This window comes from Lepidochelys kempii, chromosome 26, assembly GCF_965140285.1.
Source record: "Lepidochelys kempii isolate rLepKem1 chromosome 26, rLepKem1.hap1, whole genome shotgun sequence".
In the NCBI taxonomy this organism is placed as follows: domain Eukaryota; kingdom Metazoa; phylum Chordata; order Testudines; family Cheloniidae; genus Lepidochelys; species Lepidochelys kempii.
The window spans coordinates 6,550,802-6,562,409 of record NC_136405.1 but is presented as its reverse complement, the minus strand read 5'-3'; the positions used below and the strand labels follow the sequence as shown (position 1 = coordinate 6,562,409).

The window sequence follows — 11,608 nt, the reverse complement described above, 5'->3', positions numbered from 1 at the left end:
CACTTGCTAACATTTAACATCCATACGGCGCAGATGTAAATTACACCAGGTGCACGGCAAAGGACAATCAGACCTTCAATGGCACCTACCCCAAACCGATCTCATTTTGTGCCAAAACCAACGTTGGCCTGGCAGAAGCAAAGTTATCCACTGTAATAAGCTTTTGGCATCTGGGGGGGGGAGTGGGGCCTCCTTGATAGGTTTGTGTAGTGTCAAAGCCAGCACTGATGTTCTGTTAAGGAATCACTGCATCTCCACCAAGCCAGGTTGCAGAGAAACTGCCCCCTGGCGAGCTCAACACAGGTCTGGCTTCCAAGGAAAGGCTGGCATGTCTCTAATCAGACACAACCAGAGGGAGAGATCGGGGTTCTGTTTCCCCCCGACTTCCCCATCGTTGCAAAAGGAGAGGCTGGCTCCTAAGGTTCATATGCCATTGGGCACCGGGTTGAATTTTTCTTCCTGTGCACAAAGCACTGCCTTGGGCAGATGCTGAAGTGGGTCTTAATTAATGGGAGGTGGAAGCAGACCTGCCCTTTTGATGTGCACAAGATAAGTGCCCCTCTCAGGGAGGGGACCAGCAAAGGAATAAATGACCCTTCTCTTTTGGTACAGAGATGGAATGGATTACCCCATCCTGCCCTTGCCCTGAAAGGTCTCATGCTGCCAGAGCGCATCAAGAGGATTGTTGCCCTCAGAGCTCCCCGATTTCATTTTAGCTGTCACCAGCAACAAGGCTAATGACCTGACCCAACAAGCAGGGAAATCAATGGAAAGGCTCCCCCTGAATGCATGGCTGTTGGATCAGACCCTAATTCCTCACTACCTACCACATCCCTGGTCAGTTACTGCTCAGGGGTATAGCCCAGCCTTGTGGAGGTGGACATGACTTGTAGCAGTGGAATTGGCCCTCTGCTCCAGGTGGGGCATTGAGTGCAAAATGCACACTTCTGCAACTGTCCCTGCCCTCTGGTGGGGAGATGAGTAACCTCACTAAGGTGTAAAAATATGTTTTAAAGATCCTTCAAGACACCTGTATATGAAACTAGCATCCTCCAAAGCTGCTCTGTGGGACAGCTCTTCCTTCAACAGTTGTTGGGATGGGCTAGAACAGGTTCCAGATGCTCTCTTTATCAAAAGAGATGACCGTGCCAAAGCACGTATGTTCTCTCCCTTTGCCTTGTTCCCCTGCCTGCAGGCCCTGAGGTACCACCCTCAATTGGAGAGGGCATCAGACTACAGGCTGGCTCCTTGGCTGAATTTGGATTCAGCATGTGGCTGCCAGCAAATCGCTGCTCTGTGCCTCTCTGGATGGAGCCTGCAAAATAGTATTAGGCAGGCCTGTAGCAAAACTCCTGCTGACTTGAATGGGAGCTTTGCCTGCGTGAGGTTGATCGACGGCTCTGCTGTTAAACCATTTCATGTGAGTGGCGGTACTCAGCTGCTTTGCCTTAAACTACCTCCAGCCAGCCCGTGGCTTTGCCAGGTGTGTGGCTGGCTTGGTGAGGGCATGGGAGCGATTAGTCAGGACTGATATCCGCAGTGGCAGGTGGGCCCTGCCTTCCCAAACAGCACCTGCTTCCTTCCAAACACACAGGGACCATGCTGGTCTTTAAAATACCATTTATTACAATGGAGCCTTCAAAGCTCAAATCCCAACCACTGGGAGTTGGGGTGTGTGTGTGTGAGGGGTCTTTTAAAAAGAAGTCAGAGTCTGGGGTCCCACACTGGTGCAGAAGCAGCCTGTCCCAAAACAGTCCTCTGGGTAGGCTGCTTCTCAGCTCATTCCCCGCCCCCCACTTGGCCCTGGCTAAACCTGCAGCCTCTTCACAGAATCTCAGCAGACCCCAGCTGGGATTGTTAAATGCAACATCCTCCTGGGAGAGCTGGCTAAGCAGGAAGGAAGGCAGAGGACTGGGGTTGGGCTCTCAGTCAGAGGAGCTGGATGCTTTGTGAAGATACTCTCCACCTGCAACAAAGCAAGACTGATTCCCAGGCTGAAGCGGCTTGGATATCCATGGGGCTTTCCTGGAAGGTTGTCCAGGCTTAGGCTGGTCCCAGAAGATGCACCCTGCCTAAGCAAATGTTCCAGAGGCCAGAGCCAGGCCGGTAAGTGCAAAGAGAAACAGGCTGCTCCCTGTCAAAGGAGCCCCAGCGGAAATCTCAGGGCATGCTCCTGCTGTGGTTTGAAATGTCCCAGGCATGAGGAGGAGTGAGTCACCATTGGACAAAACAAGACACAACCTCCAGTTAAAAAATAAAAGCAGAACCCGAAGGAATTTCATTTTTCTCCTTGTAGAATATTTTTCAAACAAAAGAAAGCTCACGCTCCGGTAAATGTGAGGTTCTCCTGCTAACAAGTCTCTGCAAAGCCAGCAACTCCGCTGTGGGGGCCCTGCTCTGAAAGCCACCCAGTCCTTGTCTCTAGCCAGAGCAACTACAGCAGGGAGCAGGACCCTGGAGAACTCCTAAGGGGATCCAGGGGCTCAAAGTCCTGAGCCCCCCTGTATGGTATGTGCCCACCCTACCAAGGACTCTTTCCACATTCTCCACGGAATGGCTTAGCGGGTGGTGTCTACTCCAAGCCTGGTGGACCAGATGCTGGTAACAGGTCGGTCGGCCACCGCCTTCTCACAGGGATGTTGCAGCGAGGGCAAGGGGGGGCTGTCAAACCACAGCTGAGGAGGAGGAGGAGGAAGAAGAGGAGGAGGAGGAGGCTGTGGCTGCTGATGAGGAAGGGGAGGCAGAAGGGGAGGAGGAGGTGTTCCAGAAAAGCCACCTCCTCTTGGGCTGCCGTTTCTGGTGGAGGTAGTCTTCCTTCTCACGCTCCTTCTTGGCCCGCTGGTAGTGATCCTCTTCCTTCAGGTACCAGACAGGCGGCCAGCGGTGCTTCTCAAAGTACTCTTGGTTCTCTGCAGGGAGAGGCAGCCCAGGGGCATGTTAACAACAAAACCAGAGGAGGTGGCATCCCACCGAGCCCTGCAGTGGCAAGTGCCCACAGCGCTGAGCTCACTACCCCTTCCCAGGATGCAGGGCAGTGCTCTCCTGGCTACCCCTCCCCGGGCCTCTTAGGGCTGACCCCACCGTCCCTCCCGGCTGTACTCCACTCCACTGTCCTGGTGAGTGATGAAGAAGGCAGCAGCGAGCACTGACCTGCTGACATGGCCTTCATATCCCGGGGGAACTTCCGACAGACGTTGTTGTAATTAGTGCAGATGTGGTGAAGGCACCAGTCTGCAAGCTGGTACGCGCAGTGAAACTGGAAGAGAGATCGACCATTATGAGCACCAGCGCAATGTCTGCAAGGGGACATCACCTGCCTTACACACTACCGCCACTGCAGTGCAGCCACCTCTGGGGTGGAAGGCAGGCGTCGTTTATCAATGCACAGCTAACCGCAGAGCCCTTTAGAGAAGTGGAGGAGGACATGGCATCCCGCTGGAAATGCGACAGGCAGCTACCCACCCTGGAATTTGGCCACCCTGCAATAGGGTTTTCCGTGACCGTGAGAGGTCAGGATGTTGCTTTCACATCCTGTTTGAAAGGGGGCAGCCCCAAACACCCACCGGTGAGCCATTAGATTCAGTGCTGATGGAAGAGTTCCACCACACCACTTCATGCACTGTCCAGTGTCTCTTATAGGTCTCCCATCCAGCCAGCGACCCAAGCTGGCCCTGTGGTAGCGTGCAAGACTTGACGGGATCATAGAGCATGAAGAACTGCTCGCAAAAGCTCTCTATCTAGCTCCACTTCATCTTCCTGGCCTTTCCCTCCTGGAGTTCTCATCCCCCTGCGAGTGCAGCAACAGCCATCGCCAGCGGGCCACGAAAAGCCACAGGGCAGCACTGGAACTGCCCAGAAATGAGCAACTCGTACCTGTGCCAATTCCAGGAACACGAGGACGTCCCCATCGATATCCACCAACATCTGCGACGCCTCCATCAGGCCCGCCACCATGTACTGCTCTGTAACACACACAGAGGGGTTAGGGAGCGTTCTACAGACAACCACTCAGGCAAGTGGACCTGTGTTGCCCTCCGGCCGGCTTTACCTCCAGCACCAAGCCACTGGACCTGTGTGAGATGGGTAATGGTGACAGACCCAGCAGGGTGCGTCTGCCATGTTGCAACCCACACTCCTAGTGGGAGACTCGGCACTGAGCTTGTCATGCCTCTGAACAGCAATGATTCACCAAGCCAGCCCATACTCATGGGGTCCCAAGCCCCCTCCCTTACATGGACAAGTGCTGTCAGGCCATCCTACTGGGCACTGGTTTTCGGGTTCAACCCACTTTGGGATGAACCTTGGAAAGCTGGCAGAAGAACCCCAAAGCCCGTCTCCCTAAGTCACCACCCCTTCCGATGGAGATGGGTATATGGAGTCCCCGATTAGGGAGGGCCTCTGGGTCCTTTCACTCACTGATGGAGGAAGGAACTCCAGATAAAATGGTCACATCCCAGCTTTCGCTGCCTTCTCCACAGGGGCCAGTGACCCCAGCAGCCCCCCACCCCCACCCCCCAGTCCCTGATCATTCAGATTCATTTCTAGCTGTAAGCTAGGGTCACAGAACCCCCCTTCCCCTGATTCAGGATGTGGTTGTGGGTGACAAAGCCTGGCTTGCCCTGGGTGCTGCCTGACCACAGGCCCTTCTCACATCCCCCCAAGTTACCTGTGAGAGCCACCAGGTGCGGCAGACACAGCCGATTGGCCAGGATGATGAGTTTCATGTCGTCGAGGTCCGGGCTCGAGCTGAACTGGCCGGTGTACAGGTACTCGAGAACAGCCCGCATGCAGCTCTTACTGGTGTAAGGGAACACCACCTGTGCAGGAGGAGTGTGGACACAGACAGGGTTACCTTCCACAGGGCGGGCAGGCTCTGTACCCTGCCCCACGCTCCCAGTGCTTGGGGATGCACGCGCTGCCTCTCCCCAGCCCCCACGCAGTAGGAATCCGTCTGGTTCAATCACACCTGCTTGGTCTTTCTGTGGCCTGGCTGCACCCACGCCTCCTTGTCTGCGCTGGGGATTTCAGCTGTCCGTGGCCAAGCAGGGTAAGCTGCCCTGGCACAAATGCTCCCTGCACCACCCCCTGAACCGTCCCTGTCTGTCTGCCGGCACCTTTTTCTGACCGACCCCTTGTCTGACTGCACCCCCATCCCTTTGTCTGAGCTTTTCTTTGTCTCTTCAGACTTCTCGTTCTCAATCAGGCCATGCACAGCGTGGGCAATGGCCCCGAAAAGTGCTTGAGCCTGATTCTCATTTACCCCCTTCCTGTGCTGAGGGAGGGAGAGGGAGGACGGACTTTCAGCCCCCTTTGCACTTCCTGTATTCTCCAGCTGTTCCAGGGCCCTGCCTGGCCCCATGTGTAAGTCAGAACGGCCCCAAGGCTGCTAGAACATATTCACCCCCTATGGGCCCTGGGGAGCAGAGAACAGCCACAGTGCATGGCGCTCCGACCACCCACTACACTGGGAACAGACTCCTTCCGTGAGTTCTCAAGCTGTGCAAGGGAGATCTCGGGGGACCATTCCCACTCACGTCAAGGCTACTTTATGCTGTCCGAGTGGCACAGAGGGGCTCGTGTGTAATGGAGAGATCTGTCTCAGGAACTCCCCTTTGCCCTCCCAAATGTCCCTTTTCCCCTGCCCGGTCTCCTCCTGCTCCGTGGAACCTACAGGATCTGCTGAGTGGACTTTTCCCTTTGACCCCAGCCAGTCACTGCTTGCTGTGAAATCTTGGCTTCCCTCCCTTTCTGCCCCATGGGCCCTGGCTAGAGAGAGGGAAAGCGCTGAGTCAGTGCAAAAGGCGCTTAGGCTTTTTTCAGTCTCTCTCTTTCCCTCCTTAATGCTGTAGCTCTGGGCCACTGGGATGCCACGACAGCGATGCAGGGAGCGGAAGTGCCTGCTCATCAGAACCGCTGTTCGGGTGCTGCATGGAGCAGGCTGCGTTCCCTTCTCTAGGACTCTCGGCGGCACCGGGCGGGGCTGCCGGGAGGGAGAGCAAGAGAAGGCAATTCCCAACCCTGCCACAGCGTTTGCTGCTGCCCTCCTCACCTCTTGAGTGGAGCTCTCCACAAACGGACCCCCAAACATAGCAGCCATCCAGTCGCAGCTGGAGATGAGCAAGGGCCTGTGGGCACTGATAGCACCGTCGTCCAGGATGAAGGTGACATCTGCAACCAAGCAAAGGGGCGTCCATCAAGGAAGGAGCTTGCAGCCTGTCAACCGCCCCCCATGTGTGTAGCAGCCTCAGCCAGCGTCTCTGCCCCTCCCTACAAGAAACCCAGCAAGGATATAACTCTGAGGCCGAACCCGCAGGCCCAGAAGAGGCAGTCGCCCCAGGGAACAATCCAGGAGAAGCCAACTCTCTGGACACGACGCTCTACAAGGTTTTCCTATTTCCAGTTGCCTGCTTGTGAGCATCCTGCGGGAGGGCTTGGAACAAAACCTACCACCTAGACAGGGCCTTTCAGACACAGCTCTGAGCGTGCTCTACAGGTAACACGACTCCCATTTTACAGATGGGGAAACAAAGGCACAAAAGGATAAACGCCTGCAAACCAATCCTTGGCAGACCAGAGAGTGGAAGAAGCCACCTTTCTTGATTCCCTATCCCCAGGACCTCGCTGTCTTCCCCGGATCCCTTGGAACCCGAGTTCTAATTCAGAGGAGCTACTGGCTACTTATGTGACCTTGGGGTTTGTCTGAATGGAACAAATTCAGCCAGGGTGATGCTGGGATGTTTACGTCAAGATGTCATCACATCGTACCATGATGTCACGACAAAGCGTGATGACATGGTACTGGAATATCATGGCAATGTCCTACCGGGATGTGGTTTCAGAAGCCCTGGAAGGGGTCTCAGGGCCCAGATATGTCCCATAAATGGTGGGTTTCCCATCATGAAAGGGGACAATTCTACATAATCCAGAACAAGTGGAAACTAAGTTGCTCGAGCTGCTCTTGTTTAAATAACCGGAGCTGGAAAACTGGCTGGAGGGCAGAAATTTTGCAGGACACCAGATGCTAGAGCTAGGGCTTTCTGGGAGAAAGAAACTATGACGTCACAATTACATAAAACCTGCACTGGAAGCTCTCCAGAAGCTGTGGGGAAAGGCTGGGCTGGACAGCCTTGAAGAGGGACAGCCTGTATATTGGTAGCACATTGACATCCTGGGCAGCAGTGCCGGAAGCTGCCCCATTAACGTGCCTCAGCCCTTTTCTGGCGGGAGCACGGCTAAGCCTCAGAGTTCGGCCTCCACGGCCCACTCAGTCCTTGGGTCCCTTTCCTGAGACTGCAAACAAGGGATCCCAAGAGTGGCAGCTGAGATACAGATGCCTGTCCAGGAATTGGATTGAGATGCACCTTCTCACTCACGGGCCATCTAATAGCCATCAGATGGTGTCAACTCTCAGTCACAACTGACCCAGACCAGACTCAGAAAGGCTCCCTGTGTCACGTCCAGGCCCAGAGGGAGGTGATAAAGGCTCCCCACACCCAGTCCTCAGAGCCCCCGGCTCCTCCTCACTGGTGAGCAAACCCCCACCACCTGAGCAGTCGAGTCCCCCACAGCTATCGCTCCAACAGGGAACCCCCTGGGCCGTACCAGAGAAAGTCCCCTTGGCCAGGCACTCCTTCACACGGTTGGTCCTCCTGACATGAAAGGCTTTGGTGATCTCCTGGTTCATGAAAGCTTCGTTGTTCAGGATGTTGGCTACCATCATCCTGAGGTCGAAGACCTCCAGCAGTTCAGCGATGTGGGCAATGTGCATGAGGTCCCGCTCGTTCTCGTCCAGCTCCCCCGTGTACAAGTACTTGAGCACCGCCCGGAAGGGCCCCGGCTGGATGGAAGGGTCCATCTTCACCACCACCATGAGCCGGGACTTGTAGGTCAGGGGGTCGTCAGCCATCTCCTCCTGGATGCTGACGAAGGCACGGCTCCAGGAGGACAGGATCCTCCCCCGCCTCAGCCCGCGCTGCCCTTTCTCGTAGCTGTTGCCTCGTAGGATCCCGTCGCTGGTGGAGGCTCTAAGGCACGGTGGACGCTGGCTGGAGCTGAACTCCTCGGTGCTTTCGCAGATGTCGAAGCTGGCGGCTCGGAGGAGGAAGTCACGCCCATGGTGCCTCTCCTCCTGGTGCAGCATCCGCTCGGCAGCGGCGGTGGCCCCAGAACTGCCCCCAGCCGCACCCTGCTGGTCCTCCTCACTCAGGTCCATCAGAAACAGGTCGTAGAACTTGGAGGAGGAGGTGGAGAGGTAGATCTTGTGGGCGTAGATTTTGATCCTCTCTTGCAGCACTAGGATGACATCTGCACACAGTGGGTCCTCCAGCAGGTGGGCTGGGTGCTCCTCATTGTTGGAAGGGGGGTCTGGGACCAGGATGATGGGTGGGGGTGGCTTGGGAGGCAGGAAAGGGGCCTGGAGCAGCGGCCTCTGGACGTTGCGGAGGTGGGACTTCCAGAACTGCAGGTGCCGGCGGGAGATGAGGGCGGCCCGAATGGCGTTGTCAAAGACATCCTTGATGCCGAATTGGGCTACCACGCTGGTCTCGTAATAGGGGATGCCCAGCTCCTTGGCCACCTCCCTCCCCTTCTCTGGTGGCAGAATCTCATTGGGTTTGATTGGCCTGGAACAGAGAAGGGTGGGGAACAACAGTAAGAGCTGCTCAGAGACCCAGCGACCTTGAAACACATAGCCAGGGGACTGCGCAGAGGTACAACATAGGGGAGCGTAAGGCCCTGTGCAGTGGCAAACACAGAACTCCCTCGGGCCGATCAGGCTGCCTGGGGCCAGGAACATCATACCCAGGGGTCAACCAGTGCCATCTTGGCTCTCTCTTCGTCTTATTTTTCTCCCCTCCTCGCTATCCTCTATTCTTTCCCTCCCTTCTCCCTCTCTGTTCCTCTCCCACAGACATGCCCAAAAGAGAATTGCTCTGTATTGCCGATTTCACAGCATGGGTCCATCTGGAGGGAGTTGCTGCCTCGCCTCTCTGCAAGCGGTCGTCCACTCCCTGGTAAGCAATATGTGTCCCCTGGGGCTTACCCTGACATTCCTCACATCCTGTATGCTGCTTTATCCCAATCTCTACCTGGCCAAGGGTCGTCTGGCTCGATTGACTGCTTCCAGGTCAGCATAGCGAAGGTCAAGCTGGCAGCCCACCAGGATGACAGGTGCTCGGGGGCAGAAGTGCTTGATCTCTGGGTACCACATGGTCTTAACATGGTGCAGGGAGTTCGGGTTAGCAATGGAGAAGCATAAAACCACGACATCAGACCTGAGAGTGGAGAAGAGACAGGGTTCCATTACGATTTTGTCCCCCAGGGGCCATGCACTCATCCCATACAGGATTCAAGCATGGGAGCATATGCACCTACCCTGCACAGGTGCATAAGTGCAAGGCAAACTCCCTGCACAAGGGGTCAGCACCAGGAGGAAACGCTGGTTCCCTGCATGGTGTTGACCTGTAAATCCAGACCTGAGTTTAGGGTGCAAGATTAAATTATATATTTTGTGCTTTAAAATGCTTTAAAATAGTGAAACAGTAGCTATGCAAAACATGCAAGTAGAGAAACATAAGAATCCGGATAACCACTAAGGCAGGCTTGGCCATAAGCTGTGGCATTGTGGGCCTGTTACTAGTTTTGATAGTCTAGCAAAGGAGTTAGCAAGACTGCTTAATGTAAGGTTAGAAGATTTAGCAACATCTTGCAATACGTAGCTTGTGCTGAAAAGTACATCACAGAAGGCTGAAGTAATGGATTTCTCGGGGGTTTTGGGGTATATGTAACCATGGAAAAACCACATCGGGACAATAATTGATGTAACCGAGGTATTACCTGTGGGAAGTTGAATTGTGCCTAGCCAGAATATCACTCATGGGCAGGGGCTGAAACCTGATCAAATACGGTCCCGGACACGTGGATGGAACAGGAAAATGTGTATAAAAGATGATCAGACCAAGCCCCACCTGGGACATCAGGGATGACCATGGCGGAAGCCTGAGTATGAACAAGTTGTCTTGTGGGGACCTCCCCTTGCTTTTTCTTCTATTTTTGCTGGTACCAGTCTCCATAAGGTTGTATGTATGTCAACATTGGGAGACTGCTTTATTTTGTGCGAGCCTAAGGCTATAAGTATGCATGATGAGGTAGGAGAAGAGGGTTGTTATATTTATCTTGCTTTATTTCATTTTTCTGTGATTTCAGGGATAGATGTCTGTATTAAACTCTGTGGGTGTGTTTCACCAACCTCAAACTCAATACAATGTGAACCATTAGTGACTTGTACCATTTGCACCCTCGACTTACCTAAAGCTAGAAGGGGAGCCAGTCTCCCCCTCGCAAGTGCAATGCACACTCCCTGTATGGAAGCGAGCCCTCTGTCCCCGTTCATGGTGCAATGCACACATCCCCGCACAGGAACCAGCCTCCCCTCCCCCAGGGGTGCAATGCACATATCCCTGCATGGAAGCCAGCTCTCCTCCCGGCTAGGATGCAATGCACACTCCCTCACATGGGAGCCAACCCTCCTCTCCCCCCCACGGTACAATGCACACTCCCCAACATGGGAGCAGCCCCCCAGAACAGCAATGCACATTCCTGGCATGGAAGCCAGCCCTCCCTCTCCACTCACCCCCCTCCCCCCGGGGGCAATGCACCTGCCCTTTCATGCTTTTTCTCCTTCTAGTTCCTAGGCCCGCAGGAAAGACCAGTTTGTCACCCTACCTTCCGTAAGCGAAGCGTCTATCTTTGTGGTGGTCCCCAAAGGTATCCCAGAGTCGCAAGGACACACTAACATCATCCACCACATCTCGGGAGCGCTCCAGCACCTGATGGAACAGAAAAGGTCAGCCACTTTCTAAGTAAGGTTGCAGAGGGGAAGGGGCAGGGGATGGAATTAGCTAGCTCCCTTCTCCCCCTGGAGGTAGGACATTAAAAGGGAGTTAATGACACTGCTGACCCCAGGCAGGGGAAGAATTCCCTGGTCTGAGCCTCTACTTGGCTTGGGAGGGTGGACCGCAATCATGATCGTGCGTGCCCTGTTGGACAACCCCTCTGCACCATGCTCCAAGAGAGGGGTGTCCTGTGACAGCTACAGTCCCCCCAGCCCCGTCGGCACCAGTCCTGCCCGCGAAGCAGACGTCACTCACCTCCTGGCAAACACGATACTGGTCAATGGCCCAGACCGTGGGTACGTGGGTGGCGAGAAGCTGGTACTGGGTCAGCGTGGCATTGCAGGCGCGGGCACAAATGAGACGGGTCTTGCCCACCGCGTTGTCCCCAACCACGACACACTTGATGGTTTCTACGTTTGGCCTCTCATAATCCATGTCAGAATCCATTAATTGGGACCTGAGGAGAAAGCAAGGGCGAGGGGCCAGCGGAAACGCTGGATCAGTGCTCCAGACCTGTTTGCAAGGCAGCTCTGGGTGCCACACCGGGCCAGCCTCTGCCTCCTCTGCTCCCAAGAAAGCCCTTGGACTAATCTGCGGGAGAGAGGTCCTGCTATCCCAGAGAGCAACTGGGCCCACATGATCAACATGGGCCTCTTCCCACAGAGCCACTGGGCACACATGGGGGGCTCCCTTCCAGAGAGCCAATGGGCCACAGT

At 55.1% G+C, this 11,608-nt stretch overlaps 1 protein-coding gene across 4 annotated transcripts in view; it reads right to left on the bottom strand.

Moving 5' to 3' along the window:
• Positions 1–1,603: 1,603 nt before the first annotated feature.
• RHOBTB2 (Rho related BTB domain containing 2) overlaps positions 1,604–11,608 on the bottom strand; it is a 32,588-nt gene continuing 22,583 nt past the window's right edge. For all 4 annotated transcript variants that reach the window (XM_073324895.1, XM_073324896.1, XM_073324894.1 and 1 more), the window contains 9 exons: positions 11,148–11,349; positions 10,723–10,826; positions 9,087–9,272; positions 7,603–8,621; positions 6,050–6,168; positions 4,667–4,817; positions 3,874–3,962; positions 3,151–3,256; positions 1,604–2,909 (listed from right to left, as the gene is read on the bottom strand). In XM_073324895.1, coding sequence (XP_073180996.1) covers positions 2,665–2,909; positions 3,151–3,256; positions 3,874–3,962; positions 4,667–4,817; positions 6,050–6,168; positions 7,603–8,621; positions 9,087–9,272; positions 10,723–10,826; positions 11,148–11,349 — 2,221 coding nt within the window. In that variant the 3' untranslated portion in view covers positions 1,604–2,664. The remainder of the gene's footprint in view (positions 2,910–3,150; positions 3,257–3,873; positions 3,963–4,666; positions 4,818–6,049; positions 6,169–7,602; positions 8,622–9,086; positions 9,273–10,722; positions 10,827–11,147; positions 11,350–11,608) is intronic.